We start from the raw sequence: 16,994 nt of genomic DNA on the forward strand, positions 1-16,994 counted from the left end.
GTGCTAAGTAATTACCAGTGGCTTTCTTTCTTGGTTTTGTGCAATTTCTCCTTGGACTTGGATGAGCTTTTACATCTTGAAGTGTCTTTTGACAGAGAATTAAACAGTGGAAAAAAGCCTATTTTTTTATTTTTTCATAATCTGATCCCACTAGATTAATTCGATGCTTCAAATTTATTATTTTCTTAATGAGATAATGTTTTTAATTAATCACTTCGTAATTTTATTGATGCTACCATCTACCCTATGCCCTCAAAGCCATCTCTTTTTTAGATTGGAGAGTCATAGTTTTGCTGAGCAATTTACTGAACAAAAAACTTACTATACTCTCTGTGGTGTATTTCTTTAAAAATACATGGTTTGTGTGTTTGCCTTTTATATTGTTTTAGTTTGTTTTTTTTTTTTTACTTTAATGCTTGTTCTGATTTAAAATCAATTTTAAATAAATGTAGCCTTAAGCTACATTTACAGTGATTTCATTTTAAAAAATCTTACAGTTATGTTTAAGCAGAGCTCTTCAGTGTATAAGCTGTCTGTTAAGGTTTATAAACATGCATCAATTCATTGACAATCTCTGTAGGTTGTTATTTTTATTTAAACAAATGACTAGAAATGTCTCTATATGTGCAATTGATACCCCAAAAATTGACATGATCTGAAGCTGTAAAACTGGTAAATTTGTTCCCACACCTGCCAGACACTACATGACTGACCAAAAATGGTGGAACAGACAGTGGCCTTAGCTGCATGAAATGTGTCTCCATCCAGTTGCCTGGAGACAACTAAATTACAAAAGTTTCCTATTCCTTACCATGTCTTCAGACAATTTTCAGGTCAGCAAATGGGAAATGTTAATCGATTTAAACCCACTGATCTATTTGGGCCTAAGGAGGAGCTGTGGGGCACAACCCAAGAGCCTTTTTGTGAGCTGTTTTGTTACGTGTGAAACCACATTGATCTCATTTCTCTGGGAGTCCAGACAGATTTCTCTGCTTGTGGGTTGCATGGGCATCTTTATCCCTGTATGTATAGCTCAGATAGATATTTAATGGTTTATGCTAGGAACAGTCTTCTTTCAGATTTGTCTCTCTCAATTTTGTAGATTTCTGGTATATAAAATCACGCTAATCTATAGCCGTTTTTCTTAACTGAATAGTAGCCTAAAAAAATGTAAATTAAACCTTGCATCTGCTCTTAATCTCACTACTGTAATTACTATTTGCATTTTATGTTCATAAAATCAACCAGTGAAACTCTGTGTAAAGTTTCATTCTACATACAAGTTAACAATAGAGGACACAGAGCTTTGAGGTGGAAGAGAATATCCCTTCAGTCCCATTTCAGAAGAGATGGCAGCTCTTTGGATAATGGCTTAGTATGCTGCATGGTGTGCTGCAAGATGCCAAACACTAGAAATTTTGGAATCAGAGTTGTTTAGGTTAGAAAATACCTGTGAAGTCTCACCAAGTCCATCTGTTAACTCAGCACAGCAAAGTCCTCTCCAAACCAGTCTAAACCACTTCCCTGGGCAACCTGTTCCAGTGCTTTACAACTCTTTCCATACTAGGACCCAGTGTAAACCTTCTCTGGCACAACCTGAGGATGCTTCCTCCTGTCCTATCACATGTTAATTAGGACAAGGTTGACCCCCATCTGACTGTAACTTCCATTCAGGCAGTTACAGAGAACAATAATTCCCCTGAATTCAGGGGAAATTCAAATTTCCCCTGAGCCTCCTTTTGTCCAAGATACGCACCCCCAGATCCCTCAGAAGCTCCTCAGTCTCCAGACCCTTCCCCAGCCCATTGCCCTTCTCAGGACTTACTCCAGCACCTCAGTGTCTTTCTTGCAAGTGTGAGGCCCAGAACTGGACACAGGATTTGAGGTGTGGCCTCACCAGTGCTGAGTGCAGGTGGACAATCACTACCCTGGTCCTGCTGGCCACTCTATTGCTGATGTGCCCACTGGCCTTCTTGACCACTTGGGTACACTCTGGCTCATGTTCAGCTGTTTGCTGACCCATTTTATTTAATGATCAGCCCGTCTTCAACAGAAAAACATTTCCATAGTTAACTTTTGGCAGTTACTAAATAATTGAATACTAAGATTGGATAGCCGAAAGGCTCGACATCCCTACAGTTCTTAGGACTGTTATGTACACTGGACCTTCTGTGCTAATTAGATTAAAAATGGCTTAATTACAACTGTAAAGTGTCACTGCCAGTGACCCTTTATGCAGTAGTCATGTCCTGTGGTCCTCTGTAGCAGGTGAATTGCTCTTCAGGGGTGCTAAATAACTTATCATAGGGTGTTTATTACTTGCTAGTACCCTGGTACCAATCATGTATGTTGGCTTATAATTTTTATAGAGAATTATGCAGAAAATAACCAGACAGTTTACTTTTTCCTTTTAAACTGAGAGATGATTTTGTAAATGTATCATAATTTGATTAATTTATGACTTGATACAGTACAGTAATTGAAAACTGATTATTGTCTAGCCCTCCTCTGGTCCTGTTTTTATCACAGAATCACAGAATGGTTTGGGTTGGAAGGGACCTTAGAGATCATCTTGTTCCAATCCTCCTTCCACGAACAGGGATGCCTTCCTTTAGACCAGGTAGCTCAAAGCCCCATCCTACCTGGCCTTGAAACACTTTCAGGAATGGGACACCTGTAGCTTTTTTGGATAATCTGTGTTAGGACCTCCCACCCTCACAATAAAGAATTTATTGCTAATACCTAATCCAAACATGCCCTTTTACAGTTTCATCATTCCTCCTTGTCCAGTCACCCCATGCCCTTGTAAAAAGTCACTCTCCAGCTCTCTTGTAGCCCCTTTCAGGTACTGGAAGGTGCTCTGAGGTGTCTCCAGGGCCTTAATGTCTTCAGACTTAGCATCTCCCTCTATTTTCATAGGAGATGTGATCCAGCCTGGTGGCTGTCTCTGCATTCTTTTCAAAATGTTCATGGCTTTATGTTGGGGATCTCAGAGCTGAATGCAGGTTGGGAGAGCGAAGGGATAGAATCCCCTCCCATGCCCTGCTGCCCACACTGCTTGGGATGCAGCATAGGATATGATTGAGAGCACATGGATGGGTCATGTTGAAATTCTTGTCCACCAACATCCCCAAGTGCCTCTCCTCAGGGTTCCACTCATCCATTCTCTGCTCAACCTGTAAGTACACGCTTGGGATTGCACCAACCCAGATGAAGGCCCATGCACTAAGATTTGTTGAATTTCATGAAGATGGCTCAGGGCCTCCTCTCAAGCTTGTTAAGGTCCCTCTTGGTGAGGTTCCTTTTTTGGTTATATGTAGTTGTTCAATTGTGCTTCATTAAGTGGTAAGTTAACACAGCACTGTATTTCAAAGAACCCAGGAAGGACATAGCAAAATTAACTGAAATAGAATTTAAAGTATTCTATAGTGTTATTTGTAAAGCTACAGACAAGATTCTCAAGAGAGTATTATGTTCTCATATATCAAGTAACCACATTTTTTGTGGCATCTAGGATGTCTCTCAGAGGTAGCAGCTCTGTTTCACATCTTTCAAGATGTTATATTCTTTTGAGAATCTCATCCTTGCAGTGGGTGCTGATTGAGTCTGTGAATGTTGCCTGTCATATTAACATGTGAAATGCAATGTAATATATTAATATAAAGTGACCAAAATTTAATATACTCTGCTCTGACCTTCCTCAGAGTGTCATTCTTGATATGGAGGTAAATAGTGTGATCTGTGCTGCACTGGGATTTAAAACCTGTGAAAAGTGTATAAAGCTGGTTGTGTAATCCCAGGCTGTTAAGCATTCTTGTTCCTTAACTTTGTGCAGGTCAGATATTTATATTAATGTGGTAGAGTGTTAAAGACATACCTTTACATATTCTGACATATGCAAAGGCTTTATCCCTGTAGTTAATCCGTGGGGAATGCTCCTCTCACTTTGAAGGTCACACTGTGCAGTCAGAACCGTTGTGACATGTTCTGGCTGATGGCTGTATCTGGTAATTAATTTTTAATTACTTTGAATTTCTCTTTCTTTGTAGGTTGATGATTCCACTTGTGATGCTGAAATACTCTCCTTGCTCCTCAACGCCAAGCTGGTGGTGAAGTGCATGTCCACTGTCTTCTGCCCACGCCTGATTGACCACCTCCTGGCCAACCAGGGGCAGGGAGGCTGGGATGTGGAGGAAATCGCACAGCAGCTTAAGGAAGCAGGGTTCAGTGCAGAGGCCGGGTCCCTCCTGATGGCTCATCGAGGGACCCATCCTGCACTCAGGACTTTTACTACTGCCCTCCAGGCTGTTCAGCACTGGATCTGAAAATGTTGGGTTTATGCATTTGTCTGCATTTTTGCCAGAGATTTTAGACAAAAGGGAGAAATTGTTGCTCTAGTAAAGTAACAAAGTGAGTTATTACCTATGTTTTGTAGAAAACACACAGCACACAGTAAATTTCCATATACTTCTAATTATTTAAAAAACTATTGGTGCAGACTATATCATTCTGTTGTATGATTAGCAAAGTGTTGAATCTGATCATCCTTTCAGATCAAAGTTAAATGGTTACACTCAGTTACATATAAAGGAGCTATTAGTAAGGTGGCAGGCTATATACAATTTGTCTTAATTTCTGTAAGTAATTTACTCTTGTCATAATGTAAAACTAATGTAAAAATATAAAGATATATATGGAGCAAAAAAAAGTCACGAGTGATTTTTGAGAATTTCAAAACCTTAAAATTCAGTATTGTGCAATGTTATCACAGCTTTTGTTTGCAATAAATAAAATATTTTGCATTTAATGTACTATCTCTTCTGTCAGCCTTTCAGATAGATAAATATTTTCTTTCTTTTCTGAAATTCCTGTCTCTACTTAGTGATGTTTATTCATGAGGACAAGCTAAAGTCTAAGAGATATTTTTCTCCACCATTTCGGAAACCCCATCTTAAATTCTGAACATTTGTTTATACCTCTGTGAATGTACTTTCAAAGTATTTAGTATTTTTCCTGAGTTATGAAAATTGCATGAATGTGTATATTTGCAGAATCACAGAATATGCTGAGTTGGAAGGGACCCATGGGCATCCTAGAGTCCAACTCCTGGCTCTGCACAGGACCATGTGCCTGAGAGCAGTGTCAAAATGCTGCTTGAGCTCTGTCAGGTTGGTGCTGTGGCCACTTCCCTGGGGAGCCTCTTCCAGTGCCCAGCCACCCTCTGGGTGAAAAACCTTTTCCTAATATTTGACCTAAGCCTCCCCTGACACAGCTTCACGCCATTCCCTCAAGGTCCTGTCACTGTCACCACAGAGCAGAGATCAGTGCCTGCCCCTCCTCTTCCTCTCACAGGGAAGCTGTACCTGCAGTGAGGTCTGCCTTCAGTTTCCTCCAGGCTGAAAAAACCAAGTGACCTCAGCCACTCCTCCCACGGCTTCCCCTCAGGCCCTTCACCATCTTTCTGGCCTCCTTTGAACACTCCTTTAAACTACTCAGGCAGTAGTTTAAAGCCTTTCTTGTATTGTAGCACCCAGAACTGCCCCAGCACTGGAGGTGAGGTCACCCCAGTGCAGAGCAGAGCAGGACAATCCCTCCCTTGCCTGGCTGGTGATGCTGTCCATGATGCCTCCAGGACATACTTGGCCCTCCTGGCTGCCAGGGCACTGCTGGCTGAGATTGAGCTTGCCATCAACCAGGACCCCCTGGTCCCTTTCTGTGGCATTGCTGTCCAGCCTCTCATTCCCCAGTCTGTCCATCCAGGCTTGCCCTGTGCCAAGTGCAGCATCCATCCATTCTTGTTGAACTTCAGATGGTTGCTGATTGCCCATCCTTGATTTGTCAAAGTCTCTGCCTTCAACGGAGTCAGCAGCTCCTCCCAGATTTGTATCATCTGTGAACTTGCTCAGTATCCCTTCCAGTCCTTCATCCGGGTCATTTATGAAGATGTTGAAGAACACAGGGCTGAGGATGGAGCCCTGTGGAACCTTGATAGGGACAGGTGACCAGTCTGATGTCACCCCATTCACTGTCACCCTTTTTGGCCGACACATGAGCCAGTAGCTCACCCATCCTATGATGTGTTTATTCAGCTGTGTGCTGGACATTTTGTCCATAAGGATCCTGTAGAGATCTGTTCTGCAGGAGAGAGTATCAAAAACTTCACTGAAATCCAAAAAGATTACAATGCTCATTATTTCATCAACTAGGTGGGCTACCTTGTCATAAAAGGATATTGGGTTGGATAAGCAGGACTTCACTCTCATGAAGCCATGCTAGCTGTGAGCAGTGACTGCATTGTCTTTTAGTTGTTCTCAAATATCTCACAGAATAAGGTCCATAGCTTTACCAGGCACTGAGTCCAAATGCCCGTCTTATTAAGATGGAACAATTTTTTAATTGTTTTCAGAGGTTTTTGAACAAGGGCACTGTATTACACTGCATTATCCAAAGGGTTTGATGTTTTGTGTTTACAGACACTCTTAAAATTAGTCTGTAAATATTTTGCCTAGTCTTGTGTTCTAATTTTAGATTATTATAATGTCATAATGTACAGAAACATTGTATATTATAAGATCCAGTGAACATAAAACGCATTGGGAACAATCTCTAGGGTAAAGTAATGTAATCTCCTACTTAAGGCAGGATGCCTGTACGGCTGGAGTAGGTTGCTCCAATCTACATTCAGTTGGGTCTGGAAAACCTCCAAGGATGACTGTGTTGGCTGTTCCCATGTTGAAAAGCTATTTGTTTATCCTCTTGGGATCTGCTTTGATTTACCAGCTTTTATTGACTGTGAAAATGGCTCAGATGTCAGCCTTACTTCCCCATTGCACAGGATTTGTAATAAGACCTATTAACAATGCTTTAATTCTTCAGATTGTTAACTTATCTTTTGTGTTTGCTAGTCCCAGCTGTCCTTCAGTGTTTATGGAAGGTTATATCATCCATGTATTAGCATACATTCCAAATTCCAATTTATATCATTCAGCTATATTGCCTTAATTCTGTTCTCTGATGTTAGCAGTCCCAAGAGCCCTAGACTAGTAAAGCAAGTATACTGGAGTTGCAGAGGAAAGAAAGGAACAATTTTAAAAAGGTAATGTAAGTGGCAATCAGTGGATGTGGACAAACAACATGTACACCTCCAGCAAGAAAACCTTGAGTTATCCTGTAGAAGATATTTTAGTACTTTACAGTGAAGCATTTTGGTCTGCAGGTTTTGTCCTCAGGTTGGTAAATCCAGTGCTAGATTTTCTGATCATGCTTGTTCAGGATCATGAGAAGTTTGTATTTAGTGTCGCTCTAAAATGGAGCTGTAGATAAACTTCTAATGAGTTCTTATTGATCTCCTGTCCATTTTTTTGATTACTGGCATTACAAATACATGATCAATGCTTTCCTTGCAGCCTGGATTATTCCTGCTTTATTCTGTATTCAGAACTTTCACCTGTAAGAAAAAGTATTACTATAGTATATATACTCAAAATTATCAGCCTATATTAGTGTATGTTTCAAAGAAAATTTAAGAAAAAAAGAGAAGAGGCACATAACAAGGACCTGTATCCCAGTGTCAGCCTTTTAGTATCTTCTGTATTGTAGAATAACATTTAATACTCTGGGACTGAGCAGGATACATTAGCAGGTGCTATTGAGTTGGGTTTGGATTTTGGTTTTTGTTTCCTTTTGTTCTTTTTAAAGGTTAAGAAACTCACCTTGGTAGTACTTTTTTTTTTTTTTTTTTTTTTTACCTCAAACAATTCCATGTTCTGGAGATATTTCTGTTCCCAAAAGCAAGTGAATAAAGAGTTGAGTTGTGTCTCCAAGAGCAGTGCTTCCTAGGGCAATTAATCCTCTTTTGTCTGAAAGACACTGATAGCATTTGGATCTTTAAGGAGCTTTTAGCTGCTTGGGAGACAGAGCAAAGCAGCAAAATATATCACCTTTCTTTTGAATAATTAGAAGCAGAGATTAGGGAAGAAAGATCATAACTCAGAATTTCTTTTTCTCATGGAAATACTAAGTATAGCCAGTGTGATACTGCAATACATACAGAGTGGACACTTCTATTTATAAACTACATGTTGCAATTTGTTAACAAAATAAAAGTGCAATTCAATGAGTAGGGTGGCTACATATGATTTGGATATTTTCATTGTCTAATGATAGTTCTTGTGATTTACTGCCTGTGACATCCTGCACCGTGAGAAGATGCTTTGAGAGTGGCCATCCTCAGCACAGGAAAGACACGGACCTGTTGGAGAGAGTCCAGAGGAGGTTACAAATTTATCAGGATGCTGCAGCACCTCTCCGATGAAGACAGGCTGAGAGAGCTGGGGTTGTTCAGCCTGGAGAAGGCTCCAGGGACACCTCATAGAACTTTCCAGTCCTTAAAGGGGCTTGTAAGAAATAGTGGATAAAGTTTTTAGTAGGGTCTCTTGTGATAGGTGAGAGGATGATATAGAAGAGGGTCAATTTGGATTAGATATAGGAAATAAGATTTTTACAATGAGGATGAAGAAACACTGGCTGAGGTTGCCCAGAGAGGTGGTAGCTGTCCCATCCCTGGAAACACTCAGGGTCAGATTGGATGGGGCTCTGATATCCAATTGAAAATGTCCCTGCTCACTGATGGCCTTCAAAGGTCCCATCCAACCCAAACTATTCTATGAATATGGATATCTGCATCATAGGGGTAAGAATTCCTACACTTAAAAAACCACAATAATTTCTTGTATTTTTAGTGTATTTTTTGAGACATGGAAGGCGGGAGCAGAGCTGTGCCTTGTATCAAAGGTGCAGACACACCACAAGTTCTAGTGTCCTACAAATGTTTCTCAATTTGATTATTTAGCTATTACTGAGTACTTGAGGTACTCAGTGTTTGCATAGGATTATTTAGTTTGACGCTGAGCTCCCTTTCCACAGGGGTAGAAGTAATCTGAAATTGCTATGTTTGTTACAGTTCATTTATGATTTTATTTCTCTTGTACATCTGTGGTGATAAAACTATCCTCTCCTCCTTGGGCCACACTATGATCTCAGAAATGTTAATTAGGCGTCAGCCTTGATGCACAGCAGCTGGCTGTGCTTCTCTTGAGCTTATCAGAAACACTCTGCTCCCAGGAACTTACGCTGTCTGATGAGCTCCTGGTTTTAATGAACAGCCTTAGAAACTTGTTTTTCCTGCCTTAATCACAACCCAAATGGAACAACATTTTTGTAGCTGAATTTTTAAAGAAAGTTACTGACCCAAATTGTGGTCAGGATGGGAAATTATTAAGACTAAAGCCCACCCTCTGTGACCTATGAACACTGGTCCCAAGTGAGACCCACTGAGTTCTCCTGGACCACAGTGGGCTGTGACAGCATCCCCCTCTGAGCGAGACACCACTGTGAGGCAGAGAACTCTCAAGTTTACTTGGAGGACTGCTGCCAGGAGCTGACAGAGCCTGGGCTGACACCCCCGGCTCCTCAGGGCTTTACCCTTCACCCACTGAGAAGATCCAAAGGTGTCCAATGTGAGTATTTCCCTGAAATTATGGGGAGTTTTCACAGGGATATATATGCCTTGTACATACTCCTTTAAGTCTGTGTGTGCAAGTAGGAACATGTTGAAGTCTTGTGAATGTTTCTTAAACTCTTCAGTACATTAGATTCATAAGTAAATTAGATATGTAAGTGAGTTGCCATTGTGCTATAGTAAAGTCTACAAGAATCTTTCATTAAATTGTTTAAAGTAAGCTATTGATTAAGTGCTGTTAAAAACTTCAGACCTAAACCATTAATTACATGTGGGGCTAAGTTTGGCATGGGTGTCCACGCTGAACCTTGTGACTCAGTGGGAGTTGATCACCCAGACAATATGTTTCATGAAGACTTTAAATAGTTTTTCATGAAGCCATAGTTCTCAAACAGTTGTCTTCATTACCACCCCTCTGACCTCTGAGGACCTGCTGGAATGTTCTGATAAATTTCTGTACCCTTAATGCAACAGCACTTTGATGCCTTTATAATCTTTGATGCCCCTTTTGTAGACACAAAAAATAGTAAACCTGAATCTCTTTGGCAGTTGCCTGCACTTGAAAACAAACTGCTCAAGTTGCTGAAGATGTGGCACTTAATAAAAACAGAAGTATAAAGGCTCTCTGGATGGTCAGAAATAGGATCTTCCTTTTAACTTGGCTAAAACATCTGCTGTTGTGGTTCTATTCTCCACAAGAGCTCAGTGCCCTTAGCTTTCATGTTTGTCCTCAGCAATGCTCTATTATTCTGGGTGGAGATGGAGTATTGAGTTTTCAGAGTGAATGAGCATCCCATTATAGCTGAGGAAGATTTTAGCAATAAAAGGACAGAGCTTCATCTTTCCATAGTGCTTAGGAAAGTTGTGGTTTACCTGCAACTTTCAGCAGATAATTATGACAGCTAAAACTTTATAAAATATAAATCCCTCTCAAAGCCTTTCTGTCTACCATGACATTCAGAAACATGAAAATATTACTTTGATTTCTTCTCATAGTAATGAATTTCATCTGTCATTTTTTTCCACTTGCTTTGAGATTGGCTAACAAAGGGGATGGCTTGGTGCTCATGCTAATGACTCTGCAGTTGAACAAAGCAGAGTATTTTATCATGTCGATTGAACCTCCATGGGATACACTAAGCTGTGCAAACAGAATATAAAGTCTGACATTATGTCCAGCTCAATCATAGCTGGATCTGACAACCTGGTCAGCATTTCTACCTAAAAATAGAGAATGCTTTCTGAAGTTGCCTGGGAGCAGATGGAAGAGAACCTGACAGCTTCCATGTTGCACAGCCATGTCATTTCCATATCCCAGCTTCCTGTACCACTTCTCAGTACCAGATGCATGACAGTGGAAATTTTTGGTGTATGTTGTGGGTTGACCCAGGTTGGGTAGCAGGTGCCCACCAAAGCTGTTCTGTCATTGCCCTCCTCAGCTGTGCAAGAGAGAGAAAATATGAAAAGGCTCTTGGATCAAGATAAGGGCAGAGATCACCCTGCACTGACCATCACAAGCAAAATAGACTCCCCTTGGGGACATCAGATTAAGTTATTGCCAATCAGACCAGAAAAGGGAATGGGAAATAGAAACAAAATATAAAAACATCTTCCACCCACCTCTGCTGTCTTCCCATGCTGAGTTTCACTCCATATTTTCTCTCCCTCCTCATCCCTGGTGCAGAGGAATGAAGAAAGAGAAAATTTATAATAAATAAAATTTAACATAAAGAATGTGATTACCACTAAAATGGAATTGTCTGCTCAACATGTGATCCTCTCTGTCTGACATCAGCATCTTCTGCCGTGCTGTGCTGGCACACTGAATGTTTCTGAAAGTCCTTTTAAACTACCCTCCTAAGCTTCCCATGCTTTCAGGGCACAGTAACGGGAAAACCAGCATGACACAGAGCTCTGATTTATAGTCAAATGGCCTTTATAATCCAGGTACAAAAACATTCACAACAGCCTTTTTCCTTGACAATCCTTATCTGCCTAATGTACACATAAAATAATTATTCTAATGAGCAAAACAGATACTGTTTTAAAAAGTAATGTTTGAAAACAAATAAGCAGAAGGAGTTTGGTCTAAATTGAAGAACAATAAAGAACACAAGCTGTGAATGAAACAGAGGGGTGATTTTAATTATTCTGATAGTACCATCTGCACTGGCTCTGGCTAGAGAGGAACAAGGACACAAATGCAAATTTCAAGAGTATGTGTGTATCTGAATGTAAATTTGAGTAATATGTATGTGAATACATGCAGTATCTAATATAATCTTGAAAAAGAAAAGGAAGTGCAATTTAAGGTCCAGTCCTGGGATGTTTCTTTTTTGACCTTTTCCATTCAATTAGACACTTAATGACTATTTTGTCAAAGTGATGATTTAATGTTGCATTGGTGAGGTCACACCACAACTCCTGTGTCCAGTTCTGGACCCCTCAATAAAGATGTTGAGGTGCTAGAACATGTCCACAGAAGGACAATGAAGTTGTGACAGGTCTAGAGAGTGAGTCCTGTGAGTAGTGGCTGAGGGATCTGGGGGTATTCAACCTGGAGAAAAGGAGGCTCAGGGGAGAAAACAACTTGAACTCCCTACAACTGCCTGGAAGGAGGTTGCAGCCAGGTGGGGGTTGGGTTTCTCCCAATCAATAAGCAACAGGGCAAAAGGTTATAGACTGAAGCTGCAGCAGTGGAGATTAGGTTTGACATCAGGAAAAATCTCTTCATTGAAAGGGTTGTTAAGCTTTGGAATGGGCTGCCCAAGGAGGTGGTGGAGTTACCATCCCTGGGAGTGTTCAAGAAATGACTGAATGTGGCACTTAGGGCTATGGTCTAGTTGCACTGTTATGATCGGTCAAAGGCTGGACTTGATGATTTTGGAGGTATTTTACAACCCAAATGATTCTGTGCTTCTGTTATTTCTGATAAAGACATTGCAGAGAAAAGTAGAGTGAAAACAATCATTGGTAATTTTGGACTTGGGAGCTATAAAATTACACAGCTGTTCTGCAACAAAAATGTTCCTAAGATATGATTATTTTCAGTCTTTGGCACTTTCTTAGACTGTTCAAAATCTCTGGGTATAAGTAGATGAAAAAATAGAAGTGATTGTGAGATATTGCTTCAATATGAAGCAAGTCCAGTCTGAGATGGTTCAAGATTCACGATATTTAAAGTTATCAGATTTGGGTTATTGTTACTATTATATCCTAGTATAATCAATATCTCTTCAATGATTTGATAGGTCTCCTTAGGAACAAAAACACCTAGGTAAATGTTTAAGTGCTGTGGTTACTCTCATTATTGAGCATAATGATGGAGAAACACCTGGAAACTGCACCAAGCAGCTCAGTTTAATTGTGGGAATTTCTAAAGCATCTACAACATTCAGGAGTCTGAGGGTCTTGGTCTGGAGAGGAATGACAGTATTGTATCTTGTTCATAGAAATGAGCAATGAGCAAAGTAAATGAATGGACTACAAGCTACCATGTGTAATTAGAGCTCTAGGGTTTTTAATTACTTGTTGATTCCTTCAGGTTATTTTGCTCTTAGATGGGAGTGTTAATTATGGTAGTATTCCCAGGACACCCAAGACTGTGAAAGCTCTGCACCTACATGCAACAGAATATTTACATTATGTGTTAGAAATTATGTACTTAGAGAAAACAAACAGTGAGGGCATTGTGACAAAATGATCTTTGAGATTCTGCTCAGCATCTGCTTGGCTTTGCTAACAGGAACCTTACCAGTTGAAGATACCTTTTTGGTTTTGTTCACCAAATTGCATCTGTTTCTTTCACCACCTTTATCCAAGGATTCTTAGTTTAGACTGAAGTTTGGTCTTACGTGCCAATTATCTGGAAAAATATACTGACTAGGAAGGATGTGCTGCCTCTGGTTAAATGTCAGCACTCCATTTATGCCCTGGATCTAGGAAATCTGGCTCTCTATTTATTTCAGAGGAAATGAAGGAATATCAGCGACAGCTTTAAGAACATCTCTGTTCAGAAAAGAACAGGAAGTTATTTTGGAACTTTTTTCGGTGGTTTTCAGGAGAATGTGAAAACTAAGATATTTCTTCAGATTTCACTATGCATCAAACAATATTTTAGGAGCAAAAACAGAGGAAGAGACTTGGTTTTGACTCGTAAGGTTAGTTTGCTGAAGTCTTAGTACCAGCCATCAGTCTTCTGAAGCCAGAGGACTGTTTTTCTTAACATTCCATAATCATATTTATGTATAAAACTGCCAGCATTGAAAAAAAAGTAATTTTTTAGTTGTTAAAAAAAGCAAAATAACTTTTTAAAAGCAAATAACTTTTGCACTTAGCATTTTACTAGCTACAGCAGCACTTGAACACATTTATAACTAATTCTATGAAATACCACTAAAATACTTTTCAGTTGCCTACATGAGACATCTAAAAATAGTTGGTATTTTGATAACTTCTCTGTATTCTGCTTTAAATATAGGGAATAATTATTGACTTTAAAAGCTGGGTTTTCCATCCTGTAAGCTGAAAAATCAGAGAAGCAAAGGAAGAGAGTGCAGGTCGTGTTTATTTCAGGGTCTTAGTTGTAGCTTTATCGAAAAGCCTTAAACACAAAGGAAAGTGTGAGCAGCTGCAGCTCCATCTCTTACATTTCAGGCCTGAAATGCGGGAGCACCTTTGAAGGTGTTTGCTCACTCTGGTTCTCACTGATCTCGACGTATCTAACAACTACTGGAAGAGCCTCAAGGTCTTGAGGACTATCAACAGTGGAATAAAACAGGGACCAGAATCATCCCTCTGTGTTAAATTTCCTGTTATTGCTGTGACTGAAGGCACTGGGAATGTTCTGCATATTTCTTTTTTTTTTTTTTTTCACAGCATTTTGTGGCATTTGAGGTTTTCAGCAAGGATTTAATGCTGTTCTATGCTGTTGAGAATTTCCACTGACAGCACTGAGTAAATGTTCTTTCTGCTCTTATCTATTGTCCCATGGATGTAATGTGTCCCGAGAGAAAACCAATTGGTACCCACAACTAAAATTAGTTGGGAAGATCTATTTTCATTACCATATTACTTATTGCAGCTGCTAGTTTCAGCTTCTGGTTTTGACCACAGTTCAAAAACAAAGAATTGCATCTGCAGGTGAACAGAAATCAGCAAGCTGGACTTTGTTTCCCAAAACAGCTCCATGTTCCATCATATCAAATTTCAAACCTACAAAGATTTAACCAGAGGAACATTGTAACTGGGGGGGAAAGAATGGAATAATTCCTGGCATCCCTAGGATAAGCTTGAACAACACAACCTCTGGTGTTTACGGAGCTGCCACTGAGGATTACTGAGAAGTGTCGCACAGCCACGCATGGGAAGTGGTGGTTGACAGCCAACATCTCAAAGCCCTGCTTTACTGATGGGTTTGGCTTAACCCTAGACCTGACAGCTCTCTCCTCTGTTAAGAACTAGCATTTAGCACTGCTGTGGAAAAGAGCTTTTTGGGGGTGTTTGATGTCATGAGTGTTAGTTTTCAGTGCTTGGAGCTGGCAGCTTTTCCAGCTCCAAAGTGTGGATCACTTTGCATTACTGTATACATTTGTAACTTTGAGACATTGACCTTACAGGATGAAACTGCCCTTCCCCTTTCTTTGCATGTGGTTTGCACGTGGACTATTAAAAGTGAACTGTGGGGCAGATGAAGAAGGAGATGTGTTTGCTTGTTCTCTTCAGTATGCCAAGATTTTTCCTTATTGGCCTGGAGAATTTTAGCAGTTGTGACTGTGAAATTTAGCAGAATTTTAGCAGTTTAGACTGCTGTGGCCCCAGTAATGTACAGTCATAGCTTCTGGCATTACCAAAAAATTTGGGAAACTGAAGTAGGCGAATGTCTGTGTATCAAAACTGCAGGAGTACTCTATGTATCAAAACTATAACAGTAATTTCATTAACAGTTTTTTGGGTAATCACTTTTTGAAACACCCTCTGATGAGTAATTTAATTGTAGAGACCAGCAAAGAGGATATGTAACTTCAAGACTGACTGAGCCAACTGAAATTTGAATTGTCTTCTCTCTTTCCAATGACTCTTCAAGATACCTTACCCATGAAATTTTTATTAAGATTATTAAAATTACATTACCAATGCCATTTTATAAATTGGATACTACTTGTGTTGGTATCAGCTTCATTCATCTTCCTATTTGTAGAATTTATGAGTGAGAAGAAGGTGGTTTTTCAAGATGTCCAGAAACTTTGCTGCTTGGCCAAGCTATTCCTCTCTTTTACAGCAGCCACTAGGCTCAATCAGATCATGGATGCTTCTTCCAGAGATTCATCAGCAGAAAGAATAGGTCCTTTGGCTATTCTTTCTATTGAACAAATGGAAAAGAATTTGCTATTTTTAGAGCTATTCAAGACATTTGTGATGGAAAATCAAATGAATGAATGTAGCCTTACTTTCCTGTTAAAGTTTCTTGCAGACAAGCTTAGATTTTTCCTTTTAGAGTTTTCAAATATTCAAGTAGCTATTTTTATACAAGTTTTATTCTCCAGATTGTTTACCATAGCTTGTTTTGTTTATGAGCTTCTAGGATTTTAAATTAATGCTCATTTGGCTAAGAGGATTCTAAAGCCCAATATATGCCATTGTTTCACTCCTAGAATACTTAGGTAAAGCTCTTTTAATTTTTGCTACTGAAAGTGCATTAGAATCTGTGTTATGTAAATTCCATAGATATCCCTGGGTCTAACAGCAAAAATCTCTTTTACAGATGTTTAGAATAAAATGAAAGGATCTTCAGATCCCGGGGCTATGAATTCATAGCTTGAATCCTAAAGCATGTTTGTGAGTTGTTTATGGCTCGGCCCAGGAGGGTACTGTGAAATAATCTCTCTGCCAATAACCAGGTGATGTTACACTGATGTGTTAGGTCTCTACTTTGATTTAGCAATGACTTGTCTGGCCTAGAACTAACTCCATATGGTGCTTCTTATTAACCTGTTGGAAGGAACAGAGCTTGTCCAACCTTCTGTTTGTAGCCTGCCGGCAAAAAGATGAAAGCTCTTGCTCATAAAAGGGTGGATGTAGTGTCAGCTGCTCCTGTGGCTGGGCTGAGTTTAACAAAACACTGGTGTGATGTGACTTTCCCTCCTAGACCTAGTCGTTCTTGTGAGTCTGAAGCTGCAGGCCTGAATGATCCTAGGCAGAAATAGGTTGACTGAAAAAAGATTTTTCCTCTGAAATTTTTCAGCTGGACCAGTCTTGGATTTATTGGAGAGAATCAGCCCATGTCGTAGGTTTAGTTTTTAATTTAGGGCTTCTAATATGGCTTCTTAGCTAATGTCCTTCCAAGTTTTGCGCCACAATATTTTGATTAGGCAGCTTCTAACCTAGTTGGTTTCCCAAAATGCAAACAGAAGGGATGTTGTTATCTTGTGCCCTGTCGTAAAACATTATAAAGTCCTTTAAAATATTATTAAGC

General features: G+C 39.8%; 1 protein-coding gene across 1 annotated transcript in view; it reads left to right on the plus strand.

The window, feature by feature from the left end:
* The window catches only part of NBAS (NBAS subunit of NRZ tethering complex), a 155,379-nt gene extending 150,568 nt beyond the window's left edge, over positions 1-4,811 (plus strand). The window contains exon 52 of the mRNA XM_021525380.3: positions 4,050-4,811. Within this exon, the coding sequence (XP_021381055.2) occupies positions 4,050-4,325 (276 nt within the window). The 3' untranslated portion in view covers positions 4,326-4,811. The remainder of the gene's footprint in view (positions 1-4,049) is intronic.
* Positions 4,812-16,994: the final 12,183 nt, after the last annotated feature.

This window comes from Lonchura striata, chromosome 3 (genome assembly GCF_050655825.1).
Source record: "Lonchura striata isolate lonStrDom1 chromosome 3, ASM5065582v1, whole genome shotgun sequence".
NCBI lineage: Eukaryota > Metazoa > Chordata > Aves > Passeriformes > Estrildidae > Lonchura > Lonchura striata.